This window comes from Mustela erminea, chromosome 1, assembly GCF_009829155.1.
Source record: "Mustela erminea isolate mMusErm1 chromosome 1, mMusErm1.Pri, whole genome shotgun sequence".
Classification (NCBI taxonomy): domain Eukaryota; kingdom Metazoa; phylum Chordata; class Mammalia; order Carnivora; family Mustelidae; genus Mustela; species Mustela erminea.
Genome location: NC_045614.1, coordinates 46,696,937 through 46,724,656, shown reverse-complemented (window position 1 = coordinate 46,724,656; position 27,720 = coordinate 46,696,937). Strand labels below are relative to the sequence as shown.

Here is a 27,720-nt window from a genome sequence, read left to right as displayed (position 1 = left end):
CATTTTCTCTTTGACACTGAGATTTGTAAGTTTGACTATCAGGTAATGGGGTTTGAACCTGTTTTTATTGATTTTGATGGGGGTTCTCTGTGCCTCCTGGATTTTGATGCTTGTTCCCTTCTCCAAATTAGGGAAATTCTCTCCGATATACCTTCTACCCCTATCTCTCTTTCTTCCTCTTCTGGGATCCCAATTATTCTAATATTGTCTCATCTTGTGGTATCATTCATCTCTTGAGTTCTCTCCTCATGGTCTAGTAGTTGTTTATCTTTCACTTTCTCAGCTTCTTTATTTTCTGTCATTTGGTCTTCTATATCACTAATTCTCTCTTCTGCCTCATTTATTTTAGCAGTTAAGAGCCTCCATTTTTTATTGCACCTCATTAGCTTTTTTGATTTCAAATTTTTAAAATATTTTTCTTTTATTTCTCCAGAAAGGGGTTTTGTTTCTCCAGGTAGGGATTCTCTAGTATCTTCCATGCTGTTTTTGAGCCCAGCTGGCACCTTGATAATCATCATTCTGAACTCTAGTTCTGACATGTTACTAGTGTCTGGAATTGATTAGGTCCCTAGCTGTCTGCACTGCCTCTTGTTCCCTGTTTTGTTTTTTTTGTTTTTTTTGTTTTTTGAGGTGAGTTTTTTTGCCTTGTCATTTTATCCAGAAAAGAATAGATGAATGTGAGAACAAAATACTTAAAGGATAGCAACAATACCAGAAAAATATACACTAACCAAATCAGAAGAGACCCAAAACTGGGGGGAGAAGAAAGGAGGAAAAAGAAAAAGAAAAAAGAAAGAAATATATACACACACACACACACACACACACACACACACACACACACACACACACACGTACATACATAAACTGGTGAATAACACAGAGCCACACACCTGATTTGGGGTGCATTTTAGTCTGTTAGAAGAAACTGTCTCCCAAAATTTTAAGAAAAGTAAAACTTACATATATACAAAATAAGGGTAAATTCAATGAAGGGATTGAATATGATTATACAGATGAACATTTAAAAAGATTGTAAAAAAGGAATTGATAATATAAGAAGTTGGTTGAAAAATGAAAAAAAAAAAACGAGGAAAGAATGTGATTGGGCTGGAGAATAGAACAAAGTCATGCACTACATTTAGGGTATATTTTGATCTGTTAGAAGAAATTGTATCCTAAAATTAAAAAAAAAGAAAACCCTATATGTATACAAAAAATATGGTCAAATACAATGAATATGTATTTATACATATTCATTCTACATATACAATAGAATATGACTATAACAATGAACATTTTAAAAGATTTTTTAGAAAGGTATTGATAAGATAAAATAGTTAAAAAACATTAAAATAGGAAGGAGAAAAGTTAAAAAATAGAATTAGAAAAAAATAAAATTAAAAAAATTTAACTTTGAAAGACTAAGAAATCATGGGGAAAAAGCCATGAATTCTATGTGCTGTATTCCCATAGCTCTTACGTTTTGGAGTTCTCTTTGATTGGTGAACTTGGTCTTGGCTGGTTGTTCTTGCTGATCTTCTGGGGTAGGGGCCTGTTTCAGTGAGTATCAAATGTCTTTTCCCGTGGTGGAATTGCACTGCCCTTGCCAGGCGCCAGGCTAAGTAATGTGCTCGGGTTTGCTCTTGGTAGCTTTTGTTCCCTGAGCACTTTCCATAGAGCTCTGGAAGATGGGAATGAAATCCCATCTCCGGCCCAGAAGAGCTGAGAGCTCGGGGCCCCATGCCCCAGTGCGCCCTCAGAGAAAAGGAGTCAATCCTTACATCTTCCTGGTCTCCAGCCGCACTCTGTGCTCAACCAGCCTGTGACCGAGCGTTTCTATTTCTGGCGCAAGGCCCCATGCGGACTCTCCAAACCCCACAGATTCCTGCAGCGCACTCCTGCGCCATTCCTTCCAGAGGAGGAAGGAGGGGTCTCCCCAGATCTGCCACCTGTGGGGTCCCAACTTGAAGAGCAGTGGCCCAACTGTGCCTCAGATCACAGTTTAAGGTAACCCTGAGCTGAAAGCCCACTCCTCAGCTCTGTCTATGTAGTTGGCTTCCCTGCTCTGATACCTGGCAGCTCTGCCACACCCAGACACACCTGGTCTTTCTGTGACCGTGCTGGTCCTGAGACCACACTGTTCCCACGAGGGCTCTACCCGCCTCTTATCCTCTGCAGTGATGTCCCTCAGTGGAGCAGACTTCGAAAAGTTCTGATTTTGTGCTCCGCTGTTCTACCACTTGGCAGGAGCCGGCCCCTCCCCCAATGGTCTATCTTTCCCATCCCTTTGGATTCCCTTCTCCACATGTCCTTCTTTCCAGAACTTGGTTACTTGTCTGTTCCTAGAATTGCTGCTCTTCTTCCCTGTGGTCTCCTGTTGAGTTTGTAGGTGTTCAAAATGGTTTGATAACTATCTAGCCGAACTCCTGGGACCTCATTATATTTAAGTCTTCTACTCCTCTGCCATGTTGTTCCTCCTCTCACACCTTATTTCTGGGACATGATTTTTTCCTTGGAAGTTTTTGAAACCCTTTCCAATAATACAGAAGGGAAGGTGAGATTTTACACAGTGGGTCTGTGAAATGGAACAGTTGCTTCTATGTATAAGGTTAAAACCCCCAAACCCAGGGTGGTTTGAGTCAGTGAAGCCACTAAAAGCATCTGTGGTATGTGTGTTCAAGTGGTAGGTGCTGCTGTGGTAGGTGTGGATTTGTGGTAGGTGTGGATTTATTCCTGAGTGAAATAAGCACATAGTCTATGGTGAGAGAAGCATATCTGAGAAGGGACATGTTTTACCTGCATATCCAAGATTGAATGAGTGTTTTCATTTTTTAAATATATAAACTCCAGAGTCATCGTTCTCCTGGGGTTTTGGTCATTTCATCCAGTGAACTTGTGAAATATGGAGAGGTTTGTGTTCTTCAAACTGAACAGTGAAATGATTTATTTTAAAAAATCTGAAACTGTGTCAGCTCACAAGGGGCACAAGCCAGATGACCTGGGTCGAACCCTGGCTTACTAGATATGTGACCTTGGACCAGGTGTTTAACCTTTCTGCTCCTTACATCTCCTTGTATCAAATGAGGCTAATGATTAGGTGTCTAAACATTGTGGTCTGTGGCTGTGCCCAGAGCAATTGTTAATAGCTTTCCTACTTTTTTCCCTGAAGTATCTTTCCTTGGACTATAAATTATATGGCTGCCCTACCAATAATCAAACCTATATCAGAATATCATTTTAAAGATTACAAACATTAGAAAAAATATCTGCTTATAATATGTGCTCAGTTAAGTCCTAGTTGCTATTATTAGCTGCTATACCTAGAATCAGTGTTTTAAATACCCGGTTTTATGTATTACCCCAGAAGTAAGAATTGTTACTGTAGACCTTGGGCTTTGAAGTGACATTTTTTATTGGAAAATGGAGACATCACCACCATCTGTGCAAATTTAATAGAGTTTTGAAAATTCTCTTCGATTTTAACCTAGCGTGGGTGAAACAAATAGCATGGAAGAAATGGCTGTTTTCATTCATTTCACTAACAGGCTAATCACCACCCGAGGCATGCTGGTTTGAAAGACAAAATACTGTGGAGGTTGTTAATTTGGTTTTTGTGTTTAATGTGCTGTTCTTTCCAGTCTGATGCCAAGTTTTCTTTCTTTGACCTTTCTTTGGACATCATGACTTTCCTCTCCTCATGCAATGTCTAACTAAAGCTAAATTGCAGTCCCGTCTTCATAGGTCCTTGTGCTAAGGGATAAAAAAATTATACCTGAGAAAGCTTTATTTGAAGGAATGGTTTCATCTGCCTACTCTTAAAATCCTTTGACATGTTTGACATTGGATAGAAAGAGTGAGTTATTGGGATTTGACTTTCCTTCATACATGCATTTTGGGCAGAGTTGCTGAGCCTGGAGGACAATCAAGCTGGACAGGCACAGAGGTGGGATGGATCTCAACTCCTGGCCCCATCACTTGCTGGTTGTGGGACCTTGGGTGCTCCATGTATCTGAGTTTCCATATTTCTTGGGTTTAAAATGGGGATTACAACACTTGCTGCTTCCCAAGCTTCCTGTAGGGCTCAGATGAGATGGTGAGTTAACATGCTCTGAGCAAATGTTGGCTGGGGAGTTCCTTTCTCTAAGCATTGGTGGAGGTGATTGAGACTCCTTTTAGAAGATCTGTGAGTGGAGGTGTCAGGAAAAAAGGAAGATAAACATGTTGCTCATGTTTGTGTGCTTCTGAGCTGCCTGTTGAGGCAGGTGCTTGGTTTTTATCAGGGTTTTGCTTCAGCATGTAGGAGTTCCTTCAGATGGGGGGCTGGCTGATTTGTCTTTCTTCCTAAACTTCAGGCTGCTGGAACCCTATCTGTGGGAGTCTATCTGTGGGAACCCTATCTGTGGGATGTATGTGCCACACATATATCCAGCTTGAATCCAGCTTGAAGGCTCAATTAGAAGTCAAGTGTGCAAGAGAGCCTAGCTTTAAGCCAACCAGGGAAAGGAGGACTTAGCTCTCAAAGGAATGTGCCCACTTCTCAGGCTTATAGAATGGAGACTAAAATTTGTCCTCTTTTTTTTTTTTTAAGATTTTATTTATTTATTTGATAGAGTGGGGGTGGGGGAAGCAGGCTCTCTGCTGAGCAGAGAGCCCGATGTTGATCCCAGGACCCTGAGATCATGACCTAAACCAAAGCCAGAGGCTTAACCCACTAAGCCATCCAGGTGCCCCTAAAATCTGTCCTTTTAAACTCCACATTTGCCTGTGCTTAAACTTCTAAGGAAGTCTTGGACTCCTAGCAGTCTGGGGCTCTGTAAGGCGTAGTATTTTTCTTCTTTTAGTTTATCCTGGTTTATGATTTTCTCTCCTTTAACTTAAAAGTTGTTTTTATTGAGGTGCCTGGGTGGCTCAGTGGGTTAAAGCCTCTACCTTTGGCTCAGGTCATGATCTCAGGCCCCGCATCAGGCTGTTTACCAGGGAGCCTGCTTCCTCCCTCTCTCTCTGCCCGCCTCTCTGCCTACTTGTGATCTCTGTCTGTCGAATAAATAAATAGAATCTTTAAAAAAAAAGTTTTTATCATAGAAAATTTCAAATATGCAAAAGTTAAGAGACTAGTATATGATACCCCCATGTCCTTAGTTCCTAGTTTTAATAATTTTCAGTTCATGTCTAATATTGTTTCACCTGTATTTCCACCCACTAATCCTTGCTCCCCTCTTTTTCTGGATTATTTGAAGAAATCCCACACTTTATATTAGGAATATAATTTGGTTTGTTTTTATTTTTAAAGAACAGTTTTACTGTAGTCCAATTGGCATAAATTGCACAAAGCTAAAATGTACCAGTTGATAAGTTTATACATCTGTGTGTATGTGTGTACACAAACACAGATCAGAAAGTATGTGCCACACATATATCCATGATATCACCAGTCTAGACAATGAACATATCCATCACCCAAAAGTTTCCTTGTGTGCCTTGGTAATCCCTTCATCCTGCCCCTCTCTGCCTCCCCTGCCCAAGCAATTATCTGCTTTCTGTCTCTGCATATTAGTTGGTATTTTTTAGAGTTTTAGGTGAATGGGATAATAAAGTACATACTCTTTTTTGGGAGGGGGGTCCAGTTTCTTTCACCATGGCATAGTCTTTTATCAATTCTACCAATATTATTTTTTTTTAGGATTTTATTTATTAATTTGACAGAGAGATACAGAGAGAGCACAAGTAGACAGAGCAGCAAACAGAGGGAGAGGAAGAAGCAGACTCTCTGCTGAGCTGGGAGCCCAATAAGGGTCTCGATCCCAGGATGGGATCATGACCTGAGCTGAAGGCAGCCAGTTAACCAACTGAGCCACCCAAGTGCCCCTATTCTACCAATATTATTTTGCTCTAATTAGATACCATGTAGGAAACTGCAAGACCCATTAGGAGGCCATTGTAGTGGTCCAGGTGAGAAATGGTGGTTGGGACCAGACTGGTTACCATGGAGATGATAGCTAATATCAGTTAGAGACCTGCTTTGGAGATAGAGCTAATCAGATCAGCTGGGGGTGGGGTTTAGGGAGAACTAGGAATCCAGAATTACTCCTGAGGAGTCTAGCATGAGCACAGGGGGAGAGTATGGTAAAATGGAGGAGACTCACTGAGGAGTAGTTATGTATCACCTTTTCTGATTCATTCCTTCACTGGATGTCCATTGCTTTTTCAAAGCTGTCATTAGTATCATTAGTTGGTTTGAAGCAGGATTTAATCTGCAGACAAAAACACAGTATATAAAGCACTTTAAGATATTTAGTGTTACTGAGTCTTCTCAGGAATGATATTAAGTACAGGCTAGCTGCTGTTGTCAAATTGAAAATAATGAATTTCAGTTTTCTACTCAGGTATTTATAGTATCTTTTGGACCAGGCAGGGGGAGAGAAAGTAGTGCAGAGGCAAATCACGTTTTCAAAAGCTAATTTTAAATACTTTTTGAGGTGAGGTTCACTCCACTCTTTCTGTGGCTCCCAAAATGTTTTTGTGTTGGTTTTACCATTTGAAAGTGTTCACATTCTGCTGAGTGTAATGCTGCGGTGACTTCTGCACACAGTGACTCGCTGTGCAATTCTCATTGTAAAATAGGATAGTCTGTTTTCCTTCTACATGGTTATTAACATGTCAGCTATTTTATTAGAAGTTGGACTCCCTTTGGGGGTTTGACCTTTGAAAAATTGGGTCAAGTGATCTCCTTGATTTTGGAATTTCTTTAGAAATTACATTCCCCCCGGATTATTAAGTTTATGGGTACTTTTGGGAAACCTGAGTTAGTCATGAACTAATACTGTATAATAGTTATAACAACAACTGCACATTTGTCATTTATTACTTGCTAAGTACTTTTTGTGCATTATCTTATTTAATCCCCACATCAATTCAATGAAATAGATACTGTTATCATCTCTATCATCTCCATTTTGCTGGGGAAGAACCTGGGATGTAGAAGGGTTGCCTTACCAGACTTAAACTAGTTTCACAGTCAAGGTCAGAGCTGTGACTTAGACCCAGGCAGGTTGTCTGACTGCATATGTAATGCTCTTCATTAAGAGATAATACTTGAGGTGGATCTTACAAGATAAATAGAAGTTTAGTGGCATATTCTGCAAAAAGAATCTAGTGTCATTTCAGGGAACATGAGAACCTCATTGTTCTGGGGGGTGCTGATGGGAAATAATGTTGATAGTGCTGGTAAGACCAGAAAGAGAGAGAGCCTTAAAAAAATACCTGTTTGGGTTATCCAGACCAGTTTTTTCATTGATAATTTTATGAGGTCTCTAAAAGAGTCTTCTTGAAATCTTGACTTGTTCAAGAGATCCCATTTCTGTTTTCTCAGTTACAAAGGGCTCAGACAGGGAGCTTCTGAACTAGATGATCTCAAAAGCGTTTTCTGATTTTGAACAACGTAGATTTTGCCAGCCAAGGGTAAATCCACTGCTCCCAACTTTTCTGCTCAGCTCTGATTACCTTCAGTGTTAAAAAGAATAGGCTTGTTAGTTTTAAACTGAAAGGTCTTTCCAAATGTGCCCACACTCTGACAATAGTTGAAAGGCTAACAGTCAGCTAGCATCTGAATACCATGGGAGCGGCACCTAACTCATTTGGTTCCTAAAAGGATGATGATTGTAAAAAGGAAAGTCTCTGATAAGGTGGGTAAGCCTTTTTCAGAGGCTAACTCTTAGTCCTGCTTTAAAAAATGTATTGTGCTATTTAGTATTAAAAATTGATTATAATGAGGAGATGGTGGATACAAAATAAAAGGTACCTTCAGGCTTTAATAATCAGTGTTATCTCTGTCAGTGAAACGGAACCAATACTTGCCAGAGCATCTTATTTATTATTGTACTAAATGTTCCCCCCTTTTTTTCTCATTAAGAAATGAATAATTTGTGAATGTGGATTTCAGAAGTTATACAATTTCTATCCTTGTGTCCCAAATGCTTCTTTCCTCTCAGGCAACATTAATAGTTCTTTAATGACTCTCTTTATAAAGGGAGTCTATGTGTATGTTAGCATATATGAATATATGGGTTTTTTTAAGGACTTTATTATGGAAATGGTAATAAGTAGAGCAGAGAGAATGTACCCATAACTCAGCTTCAGCATCTGTTAATACTTGCCAGTCATGGTTCAATCAAATGTAGAGCAACTAGCTGTGTGCATATGTGAGCAAATAAGTTAAATGTCTATTTTTCACCTAAAAAGGATTAAACATGCAAATGAAATAAAGTGTGACCCATACAAGGAAAAAGATTAGTTAAACAGAAACTGACTCTGAGTAGGTCCATGTGTTGGATTTAACAAAGACTTTAAAACAGCTATTATATTTAAAGAAATAAAGGAAAATATATTCAAAGAAATAGTAGGAAATATGATGTCTGTCAACAGAGAATCCTAATAAACAGATTAAAATGATAAAAAAAGAATCAAGTGAAACTTCTAGAAGTGAAAGATATAACAAGTGAAATAAGATTCCCCCAGATTGGGGTGCCTGGGTGGCTCAGTGGCTTAAGCCTCTGCCTTCGGCTCAGGTCATGATCTCAGGGTCCTGGGATTGAGCCCCACATTGGGCTCTCTGCTCAGCAGGGAGCCTGCTTCCCCTTCTCTCTCTGCCTGCCTCTCTGCCTACTTTTGATCTCTCTCCTCTGTCAAATAAATAAATAAAATAAATCTTAAAAAAAAAAAAAAAGATTCCCCCAGATAACTCAATAGATTAGAAATAGAAGAAGGAATCAGTGAACTTGAAGGCAAATCAGTAAGACCTGACCTGAGATCAAGAAAGAGTCAAACAAACACTTAACTGATTGAGTCACCCAGGCACCCCAAGGGAAGAACATTTTTGAAGAAATTATTTAAATACCAGATTTAATGAAAGTTATCTACAGACATCTAAAAAGTTCAAATAACTTCAAATAGGATAAATAGAAGAACACACCAAGACAATTTGTAGTCATACTGTTGAGAAACAGAGAAAAACATCTTATCACACATGGGCAACAATAATGTGATTATGGTTGATTTCTCATCAGAAACAATGGAAGCCAGAAGATGCTAGACTGATATATCCAAAGTGCTGAAAAAACTATGTCCTCGGGACGCCTGGGTGGCTCAGTTGGGTGGGCAGCTGCCTTCGGCTCAGGTCATGATCCCAGCATCCTGGGATCGAGTCCCACATCGGGCTCCTTGCTCGGCAGGGAGCCTGCTTCTCCCTCTGTCTCTGCCTGCCACTCTGTCTGCCTGTGCTCGCTCTCGCTCCCTCTCTCTCTCTGACAAATAAATAAAATCTTAAAAAAAAAAACTATGTCCTCAACCAAGCCTGCAAAGGCCAAGTGGGGAGCCTAGATTTGCACCCTCATGAAGCTGTGTTTGAGGTGCCATAATACCCCTGCCAGGGTGGTAGCAGAGAAGGTAAAGTAGGGAGCAAGGCCTTTCATCACTGCTAAGCAGTTATGACAGCAGGGGTGTAAGTGGAGTCTGTGTGGGGAGCCAGAGCTCTCACCTCCATGCAGGAGCAAGTAACAAGAGTCCCTCCTGAGGTGTCAGGGGAGGCCAAGTGGGGAACCTGGGTTACTGCTTTCACCTGGTAAGAAGATAGCTCCCTCTCTTCCCCTGCCATCGAGGTCACAGAAAGCCAGCTAAAACAGGGTTAAATGAGATCCAGAGTCTTGTAACATAATAAAAATGTATTCAGGTTTCAACTGAATGATCACTTATCATACCAAGAACCAGGAAGTTAGCAAACAAAATGAAAGGAACAATGGATGCTAACACTGAGATGACAGAGGTATTAGAATTATCCACCCAAGATTTTAATGCAGCTATGATAAAGATTCTCCAGCCAGCAGTTATGAATATGTTTGAAACAAATGAAGAAAAAAAAAAAAAACAAAGGAAAGTTTCAGAAAAGAAATGAGATATAGATGAGAACCAAATGAAAAATAGAATAACTAAAATAAATGCTTTGGGAATGGGCTCAAAAGTAGAATGGAAAGGACTGAACAACAACAAATCAGTGAACTGGAAACTAGAACAAAAGAAATGATCCCAAGTGAACAACAGAGGAAAAAATAGAAAATAAATGAATGAATGAATAGAGCCTCAGGGACCCATCTGACCATAACATTTGTGTTCTGGGAGCCCTGGAGGAGGAGAGAAGGGGGATGTCTAAGGGGATACCCAAAGGAGTAATGGCTGACCAGTCCCAGATTTGGAGAAAGACTTAATCCTATAACTTCAAGAGGTTAAGTGAACCCCAGACAGCACTGTCCCATTGAAATCCATACCAAGACATCATAATTAAGCTTCTGAAAATAAAAGACAGACAAATCTTAAAAGAAGGCAGAGAAAAGAACATCTTGGCTATAGAGAAAAAACCAGTATGAATGACAATGGACACTAATAAAGGCCAGAAGAAATGGCATGGTATCTTTAAATGTTATCTCTCAATTTTTAAAAAATTTTGTTTGATGGTTGAAGCAGAAATTATAACATTGTCTGATGTGTTTCTAAATATATTTAGAGGATGTCTTTCCTCCAATTACATTATAAACCTGGGAGCCTTAAGGGATATAAAAGGAGATAAGTGTTCTGTACCATGCTAGAACTGGTAAAATAACACCAGTAGACTCTGATGTTTTATCATCACAGTTATATATATTAATGTTTCTATATTATATATTTATATATAATATAGATATAGGTGAGAATATATAAACTGTGATCTACATATAAAACTGTGATCTCTGTATAAAACTGTGGGAATATACATACATATATATAAGTGTAAACTTCAGACTCTATAGGTAAATAAAAATGGATTTCTTAACAAAAATGTTTGGGTAATCCCCAGGAAGGGAGAAAAAAGCAAACAGAAACAAAATCAAAGAGAATAGACAGAAAACAAGAAAATGACAGACTTAAGTCCCAACTTATCAATGATTTCATTAAAATCACATGCTCTAAGTATATCAATTAAAAGTTAGATTGGCCATGTAAATTGAAAATAAAACCTCTCTGTCTGCCTCTCTGTCTGCTTGTGATCTCTGTCTGTCAAATAAATAAATAAAATCTTAAAAAAAGAAAATAAAACCCAACTATAGACGGTCTACAAAATATACTCATTTCAAATATAATGAAATAAGAGGATTGAAAACAAAATGATGGGAAAGGAGATGTACAAACATTAATCAAAAGAAAGCAGGCATGGCTGTATTAATATCACATATTAAAGTAGATCTCAAAGCAAAGCAATTTGCCAGAGTCAGCAAAGGACATTCTGTAATGATAGAATGGGTAATCCAATAAAAGGACATATTAATACTAAATATGCACGCACCAATGAATATAGCTGAGACATATGAAGCAAAAACTAATTTAACAAAGAATTCAAAGGAGAAATAGACCAATCCACAATTGTAGTTGGAAACTCTCACACCTCTTTATCAACAATTGAAAGTATAATTACATAGACAATCAGTAAGGATCTAAGAGAACTCCATGATACCACCAATGAACAGGACCTAATCAGGTCCTGTTCCAACAGCAGCAGAATATCCCTTCGAGAACTCATGGAATGTATACCAAAGGAGAACATATCTGAGGCCATTAAATAAACCTCAGTACATTTTTAAAAGTTATAGTTGTATACAGTATGCTATCCAACCACAATGGAATCATACTAGAAATCAAGAATAGAAATAAAATAGGAAAGTCTACGAACACTTGGAAACTAACAGCACACTGCTAAATAATCCCTAGGTCACAAGGCAAGCCCCGAGGTAAATCAAACAGTGCATCAAATAGAATGAGAAAGAAAATCGGATGAGTGCATTACCCGTGAGGAGCAGCCCTTGTGGCGCCCTCCTGTTCCCCAGGGCCAGCCGCTCGTTCCAGGTAACTAACTCCCCACTGGGACTCAGTGTATAAGAAAAGCAGAGTAAATGCTTGATTCCATATTATTGTCTAAGCAAAAATGATAGTGCAGTATATTCTGACAGAAGTGTCTTATATTTTCTTCAATGTACCTCATTCTTTTTAACAGCCACGTAGTATTCCACACTGTGGAATGTTATCAAGCAATATGTTTAACAGCAATGCTTTTTTACTTTTTGCTGACTGAGGAAGAGTCAGATTCTCTCTCCCTTCTGTTGCCTTCCTTGTCATCATGTTGGGTGTGCAAAGGAGAGGAAGGGTAGTATCTCTCTTGACTACACAAAATGTTATTGTTAATGCTCCTGTGAAATATATCCTTGCAGCTTTGAATAGGCTGGACACTGTCCTTCCTGCAGACTTATTTCTCATTCAACAAGCCAGTCTTACTGATGAGGGTTCTGTGGTGTCTTGCGTGGGTTTTTCATTGTTGACAACTTTTATGCCTTTCCAGGTGTTTTAAATGGGGGTGTATTTCCCTGCACTAACACTCAGAGCATTGCTTCTTTATCTCTTTTCCTGAGAACCTTAGCTGCTTCCTGGCCTTTTGAGATTATTGGGGCAGACATTTAGAAACTTGAATATTTTGTTTGTTTGTTTTTTCTGTTCTTTGCAAGCATTAGAGGTGTTAAAATTTTGGTATCTGGGAGGAGAGCAGGTCTGGGTGATAGTCCCTTGGGAGATAACAGTCACTTGGGTCCTTGTCAGTTTCTGGGTAGAATCCCTGTGTGTGGTTTTTTACTTAGATTCTTAATGTAGGCAGTAGAAGTGATGGGACACTGCAGCCTCTATTCTTGGGAGGGTAAGAGGCAGAAATACGAGGCACTCAGACACTAGTGTTGGTAGTTCCCTAAGTGGTCTTAACCTGCATTCACAAACTTGATCATGAGAGACAATTTAAATATTGATGTATCGATCCTTTCTTTATCAAATAGAAAGGAGGACATTTCCTCTTTGTACTGGTGTCCTAGGGCTACTGTAACAAATCACCACACACTTGGTGGTTGAAACAACAGACATTTATTCTCACAATTCTGGAGTCAAGGCTGAAATCAAGGTCCAACAGGACCATCCTCCCACTTGCATCTCTAGGGGAGAACCCAACTTCTGGCAGGTCCTGGGAACCCTCGCCTGGTAGCTGTGTCACACCAGTCTCTGCCTCCATCCTCACATGGCCTCCTCTAGGTGTCTCTTTGTGTTCTCTCCTCCTGTGACAAGGGCACCAGTCATTGCATTTAGGGCTCACCATGATGTTGTACGACCTTACCCTAAATTATGAAAATTACCAATCTCCAAAGTCCCTGTTTCTAAATAAGTTCACATTCTGAGGCCCTAAGTGAGTGTCAGTTCTGGGGGGACACTATTCAAACTGCTACACCCTCCCTAGTAATTTTTCTGTGTTTTGGGTCTGTTTTTTTGGTTTTGTTTTGGTTTTGGTTGGTTGGTTTTGCAAAGTGGTAAGCATTTCAAACAGTCATAGCTAATCCTACATTGTGTTGTTTTTTGGCAAAAACAGTTTTATTTACAAGAATCATCTGAGCAGTCACCTCAGTTGAGGCCGGCATTCATTGCTGTAGTTATGTTGCTACAGGATGACTCTTATTAGTGGTCATGTCCCTTTGATGGCTGACTTATTTATTGACTGCAGGCTCACTTCCTTGGAGATGGTGATGAAAGGGACTGATTTTGTTCTCAGTCATTCTTATTGGCAAGTCTGCTCCTTCTTGTCCTTAGATGTAACCTAACAAAAGAATTTAATCTTGCATGATATCAGATACTCCGGTCAGAGTTTAAGCTGTCATTTGGGTCATTGTAACCCAGCGCACCGAGAGCCACCTGAAGGAAGCAGTGAGTGTACGGCAAAACCTCCTCAGCGAGAAAGTTCGGGTAGGAGACAGTGGCCATTATGTAGGGTAGCTCCACAGACAGCAGTGTGTTCCTTTCAGCTCCAGACTTCTCTAGAATAATAGAGAAGATTGTAATGCAATGTCTGCTAGGTTCCAGACACACCTGGGAAGAAGGCTGCGCTGGCCGTCACTATTCCCGCAGGTAGCTTTTCTCACTTATAGTTTGCCCATTTCTAACCGCCGAAAGTTTATTAGCATAGCATTAAGCATTTAAGGCCATGGAAATACAGGGGCCCTGCCGTGGAATGAAGAATAGTCAGTGGCGTGGCCTGTGACCCTTTCTAAAGACCTGGAAGTGCTTAGAAAACATGAACTTCTGCCACATAGTTGACATTTGCAGGTCAGTGTGTTCGCCAGGCTTGAAGAAAACATGGCTCTGCCTCTTAGTCTGAGCCCTTGACTCTAGGTAGTTGACAAAAGAAAACTAAGATAGGCGTCATTGTTTGAACTTGTCTCATTTTCAGGAGACAAAAAGCAGGCAGCTGCATGATTAATTGACTTTTTGCCTAACAAAGGAAAAGCAAAAAAAAAAAAAAAAAAGGTCCTTGTAAGCCCCCAAACTTGCCATATGTGGTTCTGGTTTGTAGGAGGCTATTGGTACTTCTCAGATGTTCTTTGCATGACTCATCTGATGTTGAGGCCCTTATGCTGGTAACTAAAGTTTTAGGATGTTCATTTCCAGTACACTTTTATCGAAAGCCCTCCCTAGAAAAAAGACTCTTGCGTCTTGGCTGCCTGTTTCAGGCTTCAGTTTCCGTTATGGTGGTAGCCACAGTTGCTTCTTGTCCCCTTGTCGGCATTGCCCAATTTTCTACATTCTTGGTCTCTAAATGGGTAGCATAATGGACTGGAGCCAGACTGCCTGGGTGTGAATCCTTATTCTGCCACTTGCTTATCTTACCTCAGAACTTGGAATGGAGAGGGGTGCCTGGCTGTCTCAGTGGGTGGAGCACGTGACTCTTGACCTCGGGGCTGTGAGTTCAGGCTGCATGCTGGATGTAGAGATTACTTAAAAATAAAATGTTAGGGGCGCCTGGGTGGCTCAGTGGGTGAAAGCCTCTGCTTTCGGCTCAGGTCATGATCCTAGGGTCCTGGGATCGAGCCCCGCATCGGGCTTTCTGCTCAGCAGGGAGCCTGCTTCCCCCTCTCTCTCTGCCTGCCTCTCTGCCTACTTGTGTTCTCTGTCTGTCAAATAAATAAATAAAATCTTAAAAATAAAATAAATTCTTGAAGAAAAAAAAAGGAAGTTATGGAGATTACATGGGTTAATATTTGCATCCACGCTTGGTTCATAGCAGCACTATGTAACTTGTTTTGAAAAGGATGGACTGTATTCTGTATCTTGATTGTGGTAGTGGTTACAGGCCTATACATTTGTCAAAACTCATCAAATGTGTGCATTTACAAAGCATTAAAAAGATTAAAGTTCATTGTATGTAAATTATACCTCCATCAACCTGACCCCCATTTTTTTTAAAGATAAAAAGCAAAATCCTTCAGTCAACAAAGGGTTTATTAGGTGCTGCACAGTGGGATTACAAAAACATAATTCAGAAGGTGAGCCAGTCCACTTAAACAAGCCAGTTGTTATGCAGCATAAACTTGCTTATCAGTGTGAGAAGGTGATATCAGAGATGCTGCCAAGCAGCTTATTAGTCATCTAGGTGAGAAATGCTATTACCGGGTTTAGAAGGGGGATTGTTGCTGTAGTCTGAAAGATTTCACCAAAGTGGAAACCTGAGGCGGACCGTATATAGCCTGGGTAAGATTTGGAGAGTTGGGCATTTGGAAGGGTGTACGGGTGCAGATTCAGGGCCCAGGGGCAGAAAAACATGGGGAAAGTAAAGGCAGATATGAAAGAACTAGTTGGACTAAAATGAACTCTCCACCAATTGATGAGGAACATCTGTGCTTTCTGGACTGATGTATCCTCTTCATCCACAGAAAGGCCCCCCTTCTGGAAAAGACCGGGTGAAGAAAGGTGGATCCTACATGTGCCATAAGGTAAGTCAAGTCATTAAACTCCAGTGTAAACATTAGTCCTAAAATACCCCTCATTCACTTCTGCTAATACATACCTACCCTCATCAAAGTAAAACAAAGCAAAACAAAACAAAACAAAAGACATCTTTTCAGATTTGGATATGGGGCATGGGGAAAAGAAGCAGAGGTTGTGAATGATCTCTTGTTAGCCAATTTCCATCTGTTAAATCTTGACCCTTTGAGAGACCTTTATTGTCCCATAAACCAGAGTGGCTGTGTACTCTTTCCAGCATGTCTGTCTGGAAGTACACCCTTCATTTATTTGAGATTTCTGTAAATTTCGGCTCCTCTGTTGAGGTTAAGATGAGAGTTGGAAGAGGAGGGTGGATTATGGTATACTAGGATGGAAACATCACAAATGTTCTAGGTATAATGTATGTGGTTTATGAAATAAGCATCAGTCTCAAAGTGTGTCTGCTCTTTGGGTTGATTTCAGTGTCAGAACTGGTTGTTCTTGGGTAATCAGTGTGAGTTGGTGTTTCATGAGTAAAATTTTTGAGGAGTTTGGAAATTGAGTACCACCTCTCCCTTTTTTCTTTAAATCATGTATTTTTAGTATCTTCAACACTTCAGCTTCTTTCTATCCCTATGCAAAGATGGCATTTTGCAGATGGTTATTACGAGAAGTTTTCCATGGTAATTCAGTTAGACCAGGCAGTTAGAGACTTAAAACAACCTATAGGAGCTTCAAATTAAGTGACTAATTTAACAGTGGGTGTATTATCAAATTTTACATTAAGACAGTGGTTTTCAAACTTTATTGCACATTAGAATCATCTGGGATCTGTATAAAAGACCAGTGCCTATTCCCCCCTCATCTCATTTTGATTTCTCTGGAGTGTGGCCTGGGCATCAGGATATTAAGGGTCTCGGGGATGAAAATATACTGCAAAAATTGGAAACCACTGGTCTAAAGAGAATCTCTGTAGAGAACATGTGTGTCTTCTGTATTTCTTAAAAATTTCAATCCCGGGGTGCCTGGGTGGCTCAGTAGGTTAACGCCTCTGCCTTGAGCTCAGGTCTTGATCCTATGGTCCTGGGATGGAGCCCCGCATTGGCCTCTCTGCTCAGCAGGGAGCCTGCTTCCCCTCCCCTCGCTCTGCCTGTCTCTCTGCCTACTTGTGATCTCTGTCTGTCAAATAAATAAAACAGACAGACAGAGATCACAAGTAGGCAGAGAGGCAGGCAGAGCGAGGGGAGGGAGGAGCAGGCTCCCTGCTGAGCAGAGAGCCCGATGTGGGGCTCCATCCTAGGATCCTGGGATCATGACCTGAGGTAAGGCAGAGCATTAACCCACTGAGCCACCCAGGCGCCCCAATAAATAAAATATTTTTAAAAAGTTTTTAAATCCAGTTATTTAAGTGGAAGTTTATATTTGAGTTTAGTTTATGCTTTACATCCACATTTATGATAAGATGTAGGCAAATTTATCTTTATAATTCTAATTTTAATTTGAAATTAAAAGCATTGCCCTAGGTCATCCTGGTACTTTTAAAGTTTTTTTTTTTTTTTAAAGATTTTTTTTTATTTATTTGACAGAGAGAGAGGGAACACAAGCAGGGGGAGTGAGAGAGGGAGAAGCAGGCCTCCCACGAGCAGGGAGTCTGATGTGGGCCTCGATCCCAGGACCAGGCAGATGCTTAATGACTGAGCCATCCAGGTGTCCCATCCCAGCACTTTTAAATGTTCACATACATATCAGTCTTTAGCTAGGGAAATAGACTTTTGCTAGGGAAATAGACTTCCATGAAAAACAGGTAAATTTCTTTTTGCAGAATAGTATATCACAACTTTAATTACCACCAGTTGTGTTTCTGACATATGACACTTTTAAAAATTGAGAATCCAGGGGCGCCTGGGTGGCTCAGTGGGTTAAGCATCTGCCTTCAGCTCAGGTCATGATCTCAGGGTCCTGGGATCGAGCCCCGCATTGGCCTCTCTGCTCAGTGGGGAGCCTGTTTCTCCCTCTCTCTCTCTCTATGCCTGCCTCTCTGCCTACTTGTAATTTCTCTCTATGTCAAATAAATAAATAAAATCTTTAAAAAAAAATTGAGAATCCATTTACTCTGTAAGATTATTTTTTATTTTTTATTTTTTTTTAAAGATTTTATTTATTTATTTGACAGAGAGAGATCACAAGTAGGCAGAGAGGCAGGCAGAGAGAGAGAGAGTAGGAAGCAGGCTCCCCACTGAGCAGAGAGCCCGATGCGGGACTCGATCCCGGGACCCCAAGACCATGACCTGAGCCGAAGGCAGTGGCTTAACCCACTGAGCCACCCAGGTGCCCCTACTCTGTAAGATTTGAGGACCAGAAGAGTTTTCCTCAAGAAAATAGAGAAAATGATGCTTATAAAAAACATTTTAAGCATGAACACTAAAAGTATTCCATTGTTGTGCGTATGAACGTGTTTACCTTAACATTTCATAATTTTTGCTTATTTTGAATCTGTATTTTCATAAGCTTCCCAGCTTATTCTTTTAAAATATCTTTTAACCTAATATATGTTATTAATAAATACATTTACATGATCTAATTGGCTTATCTTGTGTTCTGTGACCTTTGCAAATTCAGCTATACTAGTAACGTTTTTGTAACTTCTTTTGGGTGTTCTACATTGGTGGTTATAGTATCTGTGAATATAGACAATTCTACTTCCTTTAAAATATTTTAACTACTTTTTCTTGCTCTGTTGCGTTGGCTAGAATCTCTAATATAGTATTGAATATGAATGGTAAGAACAGACATTCTTACCTCATTTTTGATCATAAGGGGTTAAACATTTTTTAAAAATCAGGTATATTAGCTGTAGTGTTCTTGGAGATGTTCTTTTAAGTCCAAGGAAGTTAACTTCTTTCCTAGCTTTTTGTGATTTTTATCAGAAATGGATGTAAATTTGCTGGATGCCTTTTCTGCAGCTGTTGAGATGTTTGTATGGTTTTTCTTTTTCAGTCTTTCAATATGGTAAATTACACTCCTAGATTTTCAGTTTTCAAATGTTAAACCATTTTTGCCTTCCAAGACTGTGCTTGTTTAGTTATTATGTATTAACCTTTTTATATGTTTTGGATTCAGTTTGTTAAAATATTGAACATTTTTGCATATACACTCATGATGGATATTGGTCTGTTGTTTTCTTATCTAGTTTTGGTATCATTGTATTGCTGTGTTTAGATATTGAATTGGGAAATATTCCCTTATCTTGAATTTTCTGGAACAGTTCATGTAGAATTAGCAGTATTTCTTACTTAAATGCTTGGTAGAATTCCCCCAAGGAAACCATTTAGGAGTAGAGTGGTAACCATAAGTTTAATTTAGTTAACAGGGTTATGCAAATATCTCTTTCTTCTTGATTAAGCTCTGGGAGTTTGTGTCTTTTAAGGAATTTGTTCATTTCAACTGAGTTGTTGAATGTATTGGCATAATTGCTGCCTTTCCATTGGCTGTTTGTACCATATACACTTAATGTGGTTGTTGATATTGCTGAGTTTAAATTTGACATCTTGATATTTGTAGTCGTTTTTGTCTCATCTGTTCTTTGTTTCCTTTTCTCTCACTTCTTTAGTTAAGCATCTTTTATCACTCCATTTTCTGTCCTTTGGCTTATTACCTAAAACTCTTTGTTTTAAAATTTTCAGGGTTCATTTAGAGCTTATATTATGCATCTTTAGCTTTTCTTAATCTGCTTGAGAGATAAGTTTTAATTTAGTCATGCCCAGAGTGATGAAGAGAGTATTCCAGAAGAAAGAATAGCAGAGTAATAAAACTGTGGGATCCATAGGATTTTCCAGAAAAGAACATTAGCTCTAGGATCTTCATCAAGCTAGTTGCAGATGATGTAGGTATTTAACATCAGGCTGGTATTTCAGGTTTTTTTTGTTTTGTTTTGTTTTTTTAATAAGGAGTCAACTAATGAACTAACTAGAGAGGCAGAATCCTTGAAATGATTTTTATAGCATAGGTAAAAACGGTAAAAGAAAGGAAATCTATAGAAAGGAAAAAATGTAATTCATTTTGAAAAGAATCACCTTGCTTGGAAGGTGACTTAACTTTTGATCATGGACCAGGGCTAGCTTGCATGACTAACATAAGCTCCGATGGTTACTTGTAACTTGTTTAAAGTCTATCCAAAGTACAGCTTCGATAATGAGAAGAGAGCACAGGAAGAAAAACTGGCGACAACATGGCATTGGGTTAAGAGCCCAGACTCTGAAATGGGATCAAAAAGTTGTAATCGTGGATCCACTGCCTATAGAAGGTGACCCTAGGCAAACTATTAGCATCATCTCTGTGCCTCAGGTTTTTGTATGTATACAGTGCAAATGCTAATACTTACTCAGATGATTATTGGGATGATTAAGTGAGCTAATACATGTGAATTTCTTAGAACATTTCATACAGTAAGTACTCAAGAAATACTAGCTGTTGTTCTTGGATACTGTTAGACTAATCCCTGTGGGATCTTTAACCCAACCTATAACATGAAGGAAATCCTCCCCTTCCTTCCATTTTACACCAAGATTACTAGGAAAGGAGTTGATCTAGTGTCAGTAGCAAGAGCAATGGATGTGAAATTGAGAACCCCAGGTTCTGCTGTGTGATTTTATATAATGATTTTTTTCACAAGGAGCTACACTTTCCTTAAAACTTCCCTTTATCCCTGGAAGTCTTCTTCTCATAAAAACCACCTCGCTGTCCCTCTTGACTTCAGAGCCCCAAGGCTGGTAAGTCATTATCTTAAATGGATTGTTGCTGAGTCCAGGATCACTTTCTTAGTGAAGTTATTGAGATCAGTTTCATATAGTAATTATCCATTTTGATGAAAAAGGGCTAAAATGGGCCCTTCCCACTATCCATGTTCTTAATTAGTAAAATGACCCATATTTTAGCCACTCAAAGACCTAACATCATTAGTAACCATTTTGGGTACTAAAAGTAGAGCTGGAAAAAAAGAAAAAGCAATGAGGACATTTAAAATCAGGCCATTTTCCTTTTTAATTATGTGTTCTATTAGTTGCCCATTATTGGAATTGAAAATGAACTACTTATTAATAAGTGTTTGCTGAGTGAAAGAGTTCATTTGAAATGGAATGACGATGTGAATTGACTCTCTTATGGTGGTCCTGACCTCCCACCTTTTAACTCATGATGGGACTTGCTTTTTAGGGTTTAGTTCTACACAGTCGTTTATGCTAATGGAAGGTTTTAGGGTCTGCTGTGATCTCATAAAGGAATAGTTGTTTTTGTTGTCACTGATTTTAAGCTTTTATTATTTTACCAAAAAAAAATTCAATGTGTAAAAATCAGAAGGTAAATAATAAACATAAAAATGACAATAAAGGGACGCCTGGGTGGCTCAGTTGGTTAAGCGGCTGCCTTCGGCTCAGGTCATGATCCCAGCGTTCTGGGATCGAGTCCCACATCGGGCTCCTTGCTCGGCAGGGAGCCTGCTTCTCCCTCTGCCTCTAGCCTGCCACTCTGTCTGCCTGTGCTTGCGCTCTATATCTCTCTCTCTAACAAATAAATAAAATCTTTAAAAAAAAAAAAATGACAATAAAAACCACTCATCCTGCTTCCTAAGTAAACTGTCCTTAGTTTTTTGCCCACATTTATTAGTGCATTCTTGTTTCTTTTCTCCTCCTAGATGGAATTATTTTCTGTGTGCCAAGGTATTCAAATATGGCTATGGCAAAAATCTTTTTTATGTTATGGATCTCTTTCCTACTGTCTTACGTCACAGCTGCCTCACAATCCTTCTGAATATGGTCCTCCAGTCGGGCACCATTTTTCTGAGTTGTTATGGCCTGAATGTTGTGGCATATGAGCAGCATCTTATTTTAAAATCTTTTTTTAATTTAATTTGAGAGATAAGTTGCATATAGAAATGTGCCATCCAACAAAGACCTCAGTCCTATGCCTTAGTTACCAGAGATAGTCCTCATCTTTCCCATTTATGTAGCGAATAACTTCTGTGTGTAGTTAGTTCACTTCTGTGAACATCGCAGTAGCTGGGACACCACCTCCCCATGCAATCAGAAATCCACATAAAACTTTTAACTCCCCCAAAACTTTTCTGATAACCTTCGGTATACTGTAAACCTTATCGATAACGTAAACAGCTGATTAACACGTATTTTGTATGTTATATGTATTATATACTGTATTCTTATAATAAAGTAAGCTAGAGAAAAGAAAATGTTAAAATTATAAGGAGAAGAGGAAATACATTTACAGTGCTTTACTGTATCTTTTTTAAAAAATGCATGTAAATGGACCTAGTGCAGTTTGAACCCATGTTGTTCAAGAGTCAACTGTAAATCCACATACAGATACTGGCAGTGTTCTCTTTCCAACAGAAGCTAGTTAAGACCTGTGGGGAAGCTGGCTAATGCTTTTGTTTTAGTGAGGAAGCAGATTAACCCCAAAATGTCAGTAAGACAGTCAGCGTTAGTTTCTATAATTAAGAGTATTGTGTTCATTATATATTTTTGAAGATTCCTTTTATTTATTTGACAGAGACAGAGCACACAAGCAAGGAGAAGGGAAGAGGGGGAAGGAAAAGCAGAGTCCCCACTGAGCAGGGAGCCCGATGTGGGGCTTGATCCCAGGACCTTGAGATCATGACCTGAACTGAAGACAGAGGCTTAACTGACTGAGCTACCCAGTTGCCCCTGTTGTGTTCATTATAAAGTAACAGTTACAATAACTTCCACGTAGCCAATGCTTTACTTTTTTTATGTAAAGATGAGATAAAGCATTTTGACATTATTTCATTAATAGCCCCATTTCATCAACAGGGGAATAGATTCAGAAAGGCTTTGCCGAAGGTTAAATTGCTGAAGAGTCTTGGACTTTTCTCTTTCTGCTGAGTAAATTAGCACAATGGTTGTCACGATTTCCATTTGTATCAAGCCCAAATTCTTTCTGTTGAGAAGATTGCCTGTAATGTAACACCATCCTGTTTTATCTACCCATGTTTCCTGCTTTTTATCATTTACTGTCTTTGTACAGTGATTACTTTTGCCTGGAATTACTGTTCTCTAAATCTTTGGGCAACTCACCTGGCACCACCTCAGAGAGGCCTTTCAAGGCTGCCTTGTCTAAAGTAGCCACATACTCACTCCCACTCCTCTCTCCCTATTTTACTTTCTTCCAAGCTGACCGCTCCCAGGAACAGTCTTGAATTTATCAGTTTATTTGTTCTCTGACTAATCCCTGTTGAATGTAAGCTTTCTGATGGCAGGTGGATTTTCTGTCTTGTTCTACCTTTCATCCCTCATGCCCAGAATAGCATCTAGCATGTTGTAACATCTCGAATATTTAATGAATAAATAAACTGGGCTCTGACATGATCAGGCTATGGCCTTCCTATCCCCTTAACTTGCCTGAGTTTTTCCATTTTCATGCCTCTGATGTCATTGTTTTCTCTACTTAATATACCTTCTTTCCTCCTTTCTAAATTCTATAAATGAGTTCTACCCAAACTGCAGCTCTTGGGTCCCCTAGCATCAGGAGCACCTAGAAGCTTGTCAGAAATGTGAATTCTTGGACTGCACACCAGGTTGACTGAGTCAGAATCCTTGGGTGTGTGGCCTAGGAGTAGGTTCTTAAGCTGTTCAGGCTATTCAAGTCCGAAGACCACTGCCATAATCCTGTAAATCCAGCTATGGCCAAGGTTTGCCTTCTCTAAGTCTTTCCAAAGACTTTCCTAAAGACTTTGGCCTTCTACAAGGGACCATTCCTTTACCTGAGTTAATAAAAACCTCAGAATCTTTTAACCCTAGCATGTTTTGTAGCTGTCTGATGTGTTGTCATTGTTTCATCAGCCAGCCTGTGATGTCCAGAGGGACAGGACCATGCCCACAGTCAGGCTTCCTCTATGGGTGTGCACAGCAGGCAATCAGGAGATGCTTGTTTGTTTTTTGTCATGTGTGGTACAGTTATGGAACAAGAATGTCCATGTCTGGATGCTTGCCTGCCCGTGAACTTGATTTTTGCTCCAGTGTAGAATTCACTATGCACACTTGGTACCGTGGGGCCCTGAATTATCCACTGGCATTCTAGGCTGGAAATACCAAAGCACTATTGCTTCACAGCATCTGGGTGAGTGGGGTCTATGTGGGATGAGGTGGCTGCTGCTGCTGCTGCTTCTTTTCTTTTCTTTTAAGATTTATTTATTTGAGAGAGAATGTGTGAGTACATGAGTTGGAGGAGGGGCAGAGGGCGAGAATCTCAAGCAGACTCCCTGCTGAGCATGGAGGCTGATGTAAGGGTGGATCCCCCAACCCATGAGATCTTGATCTGCCCTGAAACCAAGAGCTGGATGCTTAACCGACTGCGCCACCCAGGCGCCTCTGGGATGAGGCTGCTGCGTCCTCCTATGGGATGACCTCTAGTCATTTTAGGGCTTCCATTGCATGGCAGGCACCGGTCGTGTAGCAGATACCATCAGTTTTTTCATTATTTCAGGCCTACTTTTTATTCATCTTCCTCTGCCTGAATAGTGATAATATGTTATATTCCTCACTGGCCACAGGGAAAATGAGAAAATTGGTTGCTATTGTTTCACTATCTGTAGAAGACAAACCACTATGTCCTTCTTTTTATGGTGGATGTACTCCAGACAATTTCTGTGGCAGTTTTAGAGATAATTTCTATGAAGATTAGAAACACTCAACTTCTATGAGAAAAAGAATAAGAATTAAGGAAAAAATAAAAACAGCCTCTTTCAGACAGACCTATTTTCCCCTCCACAAAGGATCTCTCCTTCATGAGTCCCAAAGTTACTCTACGTGATTCTTTGTGCAGTTTCTTTAGCTGCCTTAACAGGGACTTTAGTTTCACTGGGTCATCTCAACATTAATGCTCATGCTACACTGGGTAACTACTTTATTCTCATTCTCTGTTATTTTGTGTCAAAGTACCATCCTAGGATAGAAGAGTTTTGGGAATATGGCAAGTTTTGATGTAAATTCAGTAATCTGTGGTTATTCACTGACTATCTACTTCGGGGGCCGGTGGTGAGTCTTGCTTTCTTACCCGGGCAAGTAGGAGTCTAGGAGTATAGAATTTTGCTACAGAGGCAAGCGCTCTGCCAGACAGAGCTGGGCTCAAATTCCACTTACCTCAACAACTATGTCATCTTGGATAACCCATTTAATTTATCTGGGCTGTTCTGATTCAATGAAATGACACCTGCAGTGCCTCGCATCCCTGGCATGTGCTAGGCGCTCAATGTCTGTGTGTGTTTGTGCTCAGGTATGTATATGTTCTCTGCTCCTAGATAATAAAACATCTCTCATACAGTAACGTATAGCTTTATAGCTAATCCAAGAGCAATGTATTTCTTTTTTTTTTTTTTAAGATTTTATTTATTTGAGGGAAAGTCTATAAAGAAGGGGAGGGGCAGCTGGAAAGGGAGAAGTAGACTCCGCACTGAGCCAGGAGCCCCATGTGGGGCTTGATCCCAGGACCCTGAGATCATGACCTGAGTGAGAGTCAGATGCTTAACCGACTGAGCCATCCAGGCGCCCTCCCCTCAAACTAACATATTTCAAAAAATGTTTTTCACAGCCTTTTCTACTCTTTATCTTCCTAGGCTTGCTGTTTAATTTTTGCTCCTCTGTTGAATATTAAATAATATCTTAATTTTGTTCATAATTAATATTTTCTCAATTGCTATTTAGCTTTATTATTTGGTTTAATGTCATGTACTCTAAATGTAAGAATAACTTTTCAAATTAGGAAAGTAATATATACTTACCATAAGAAATTTGAAACTCCATTGCTCAGATATAACTATTGTTTGCATTGTGCATTTTGAATCTGCAGTCTTTTTTTCTTTGACAGATGTAATTATATAGCTTGCGATCACACCACACACAGTTTTGTATTCTGACTTTTCATTTAACAGTGAATCATGAGAATTTCCTGTGTGATTAAGTATTACATAAAAACATGGCTTTTAAGGGTTGCTTAGTAATCTCACATGTGGATGAGCATAACTTCTGTAGTCATTGCTTGTTACATGGGTTTTCTTTAGTGTTCTAAATAATGCTGGCACTAACATCTTTACACCATAGTTTCTAAGGTAAACATTGGATTTTATGTGGTAAACTCTGAATGTGCGGCCCTTTCCAAAACACATGTGCTGACTGGGTGTTTTGTGTGTGTGGCTGGGGGGGTGCTGTCTCTGGTGGTCATGCCTTCCCTAGAGCTTCTGCTTGGGTATAGCATGAATCTGATAGTTGAGACCCTTTCATGAGTCTGAGAACACTCACCTTTCTCTCTGTCTCTGGCTAGTCCTACTGCTACAGGTACCGCTGTGCTGCTCGGAGCCAGAACACGCCAGACAGCTCGGCTTCCAACCTGGGGTTCCGCTGTGCTGCTGACCGTCAGCCCACCACGGGCTAAGAGCTGAGATGAGCCTTCCCAAATCCAAGATGTTGTGTCTGACCTGCCCTCGGCTTTCCTCAGAATGTTGAACGGCCTCGAGTGAAGAATTCCCACTCTGGGTTTCATACCCGCCCAGTGGCCAAAGGAACCGCTTTGCGAGACCAAATCGCTGATCTGCGTCAGCCCATGTGCTTTATTGTGTGGCGCATTTCTGGAGATCATTGCTGTGCTTACTTTGGAGAGTCTTTGAAAGGGGATGTGGGTGGAGGAGACCCTGAGTGAAACTTTGGAAGGCATGTGTTCTTCCCTGGCTATGCCACTGGGGCTAGACCTCAGGGTCCCACACTTGACCTTCCGGAGCCTCAGTGACCTCCTCTGTCCAGTGAGGGGATGCGCGGCATGACCTCTGAGGCCTTCTCCAGCTCACAGAGTTTATGCGTATATCAGAGTCTATTGTGGTTTCATAGTAAGAGTTTATGACAGATGATTTTTTTAGCTATTTTTTTCCATGTGTGAACTTGGGTGATACTAATCATGTAAAATAAGAGGTCCCTTATGTATTATTTTGAGAAAAGGATGGGATGGTGGAAAAGGTGGTGGTGATGAGTCTTTATATTCATACTGCACTTTGTGTTTTCAAGGAAATCGGTGTCTTTTACATTGTCAGGATGAATCCCACATGGGCCCCTGGTGGTGTGCTCAAGTTCAGCACTGAACACGCAGGAATGTCTGTGGGGTGACTCTACCGTGCTTTATCTTTTAACATTAAGTGCCTTTGGTCTGGGGGGGTGGTTAGAAGCCTTTCACCCCCCTCTCCCCAAAGCCTTCGGTGAATGTGAAATGTGTACTACACAGAAACCTGTTTAATTCTAGATGGAGAAGAGGAACAAGAACCTTGAATGAACTCTATTCAGGGTGTCCAGTATTTTATAATAGGGAAGTAGGAAATCTTGTTGATTGTGGAATATCAGATGCTCTGAATCATGCACTATGTCGAATAAACTGGTATCTGCTCAAGCAGGCTTCACTCTCCTTTTGTTTCTCTCCACTGTGTTGTTTTGTTTTAAGGAAAGGTCTGTGATGCGTATGTGTTTTATTTGCTATAAAGCTTTCATGTCCATTAGCTACTTGATAACTTTGATGTGTGAGCAGTTTGTGGGAACTTTTATTCCAGCAAGCCAGCCTATTTGGCCAGGAACCTTATTATAACCCTGCTTCTTTGTGCCTCAGTAGATGAGGCAGAGGCAAGGGCTTGACCTTGGTTGGTGGCCCAGTAAAGCCTGACAGCTGCTTCACGTGTAGGAGAGCACCTTGTTGTAGAGCGATGGCTTTTAACCAGATGCCCCTGTCTTTAGGAGCCCAGCATGATTCCCTGGTCCTTGAAGACCCCTGAGACATTTCTAGCACATCGTT

The 27,720-nt window shown here is 40.1% G+C and overlaps 1 protein-coding gene across 2 annotated transcripts in view; it reads left to right on the top strand.

The window, feature by feature from the left end:
- SUMF1 (sulfatase modifying factor 1) overlaps positions 1-27,339 on the top strand; it is a 106,553-nt gene extending 79,214 nt beyond the window's left edge. The window contains exons 8-9 of one of the 2 annotated variants that reach the window (XM_032325722.1): positions 15,816-15,875; positions 26,215-27,339. In XM_032325722.1, coding sequence (XP_032181613.1) covers positions 15,816-15,875; positions 26,215-26,325 — 171 coding nt within the window. In that variant the 3' untranslated portion in view covers positions 26,326-27,339. The remainder of the gene's footprint in view (positions 1-15,815; positions 15,876-26,214) is intronic. The other variant, XM_032325731.1, reaches the window with a different exon arrangement.
- The last annotated feature ends 381 nt before the right edge of the window (positions 27,340-27,720 follow it).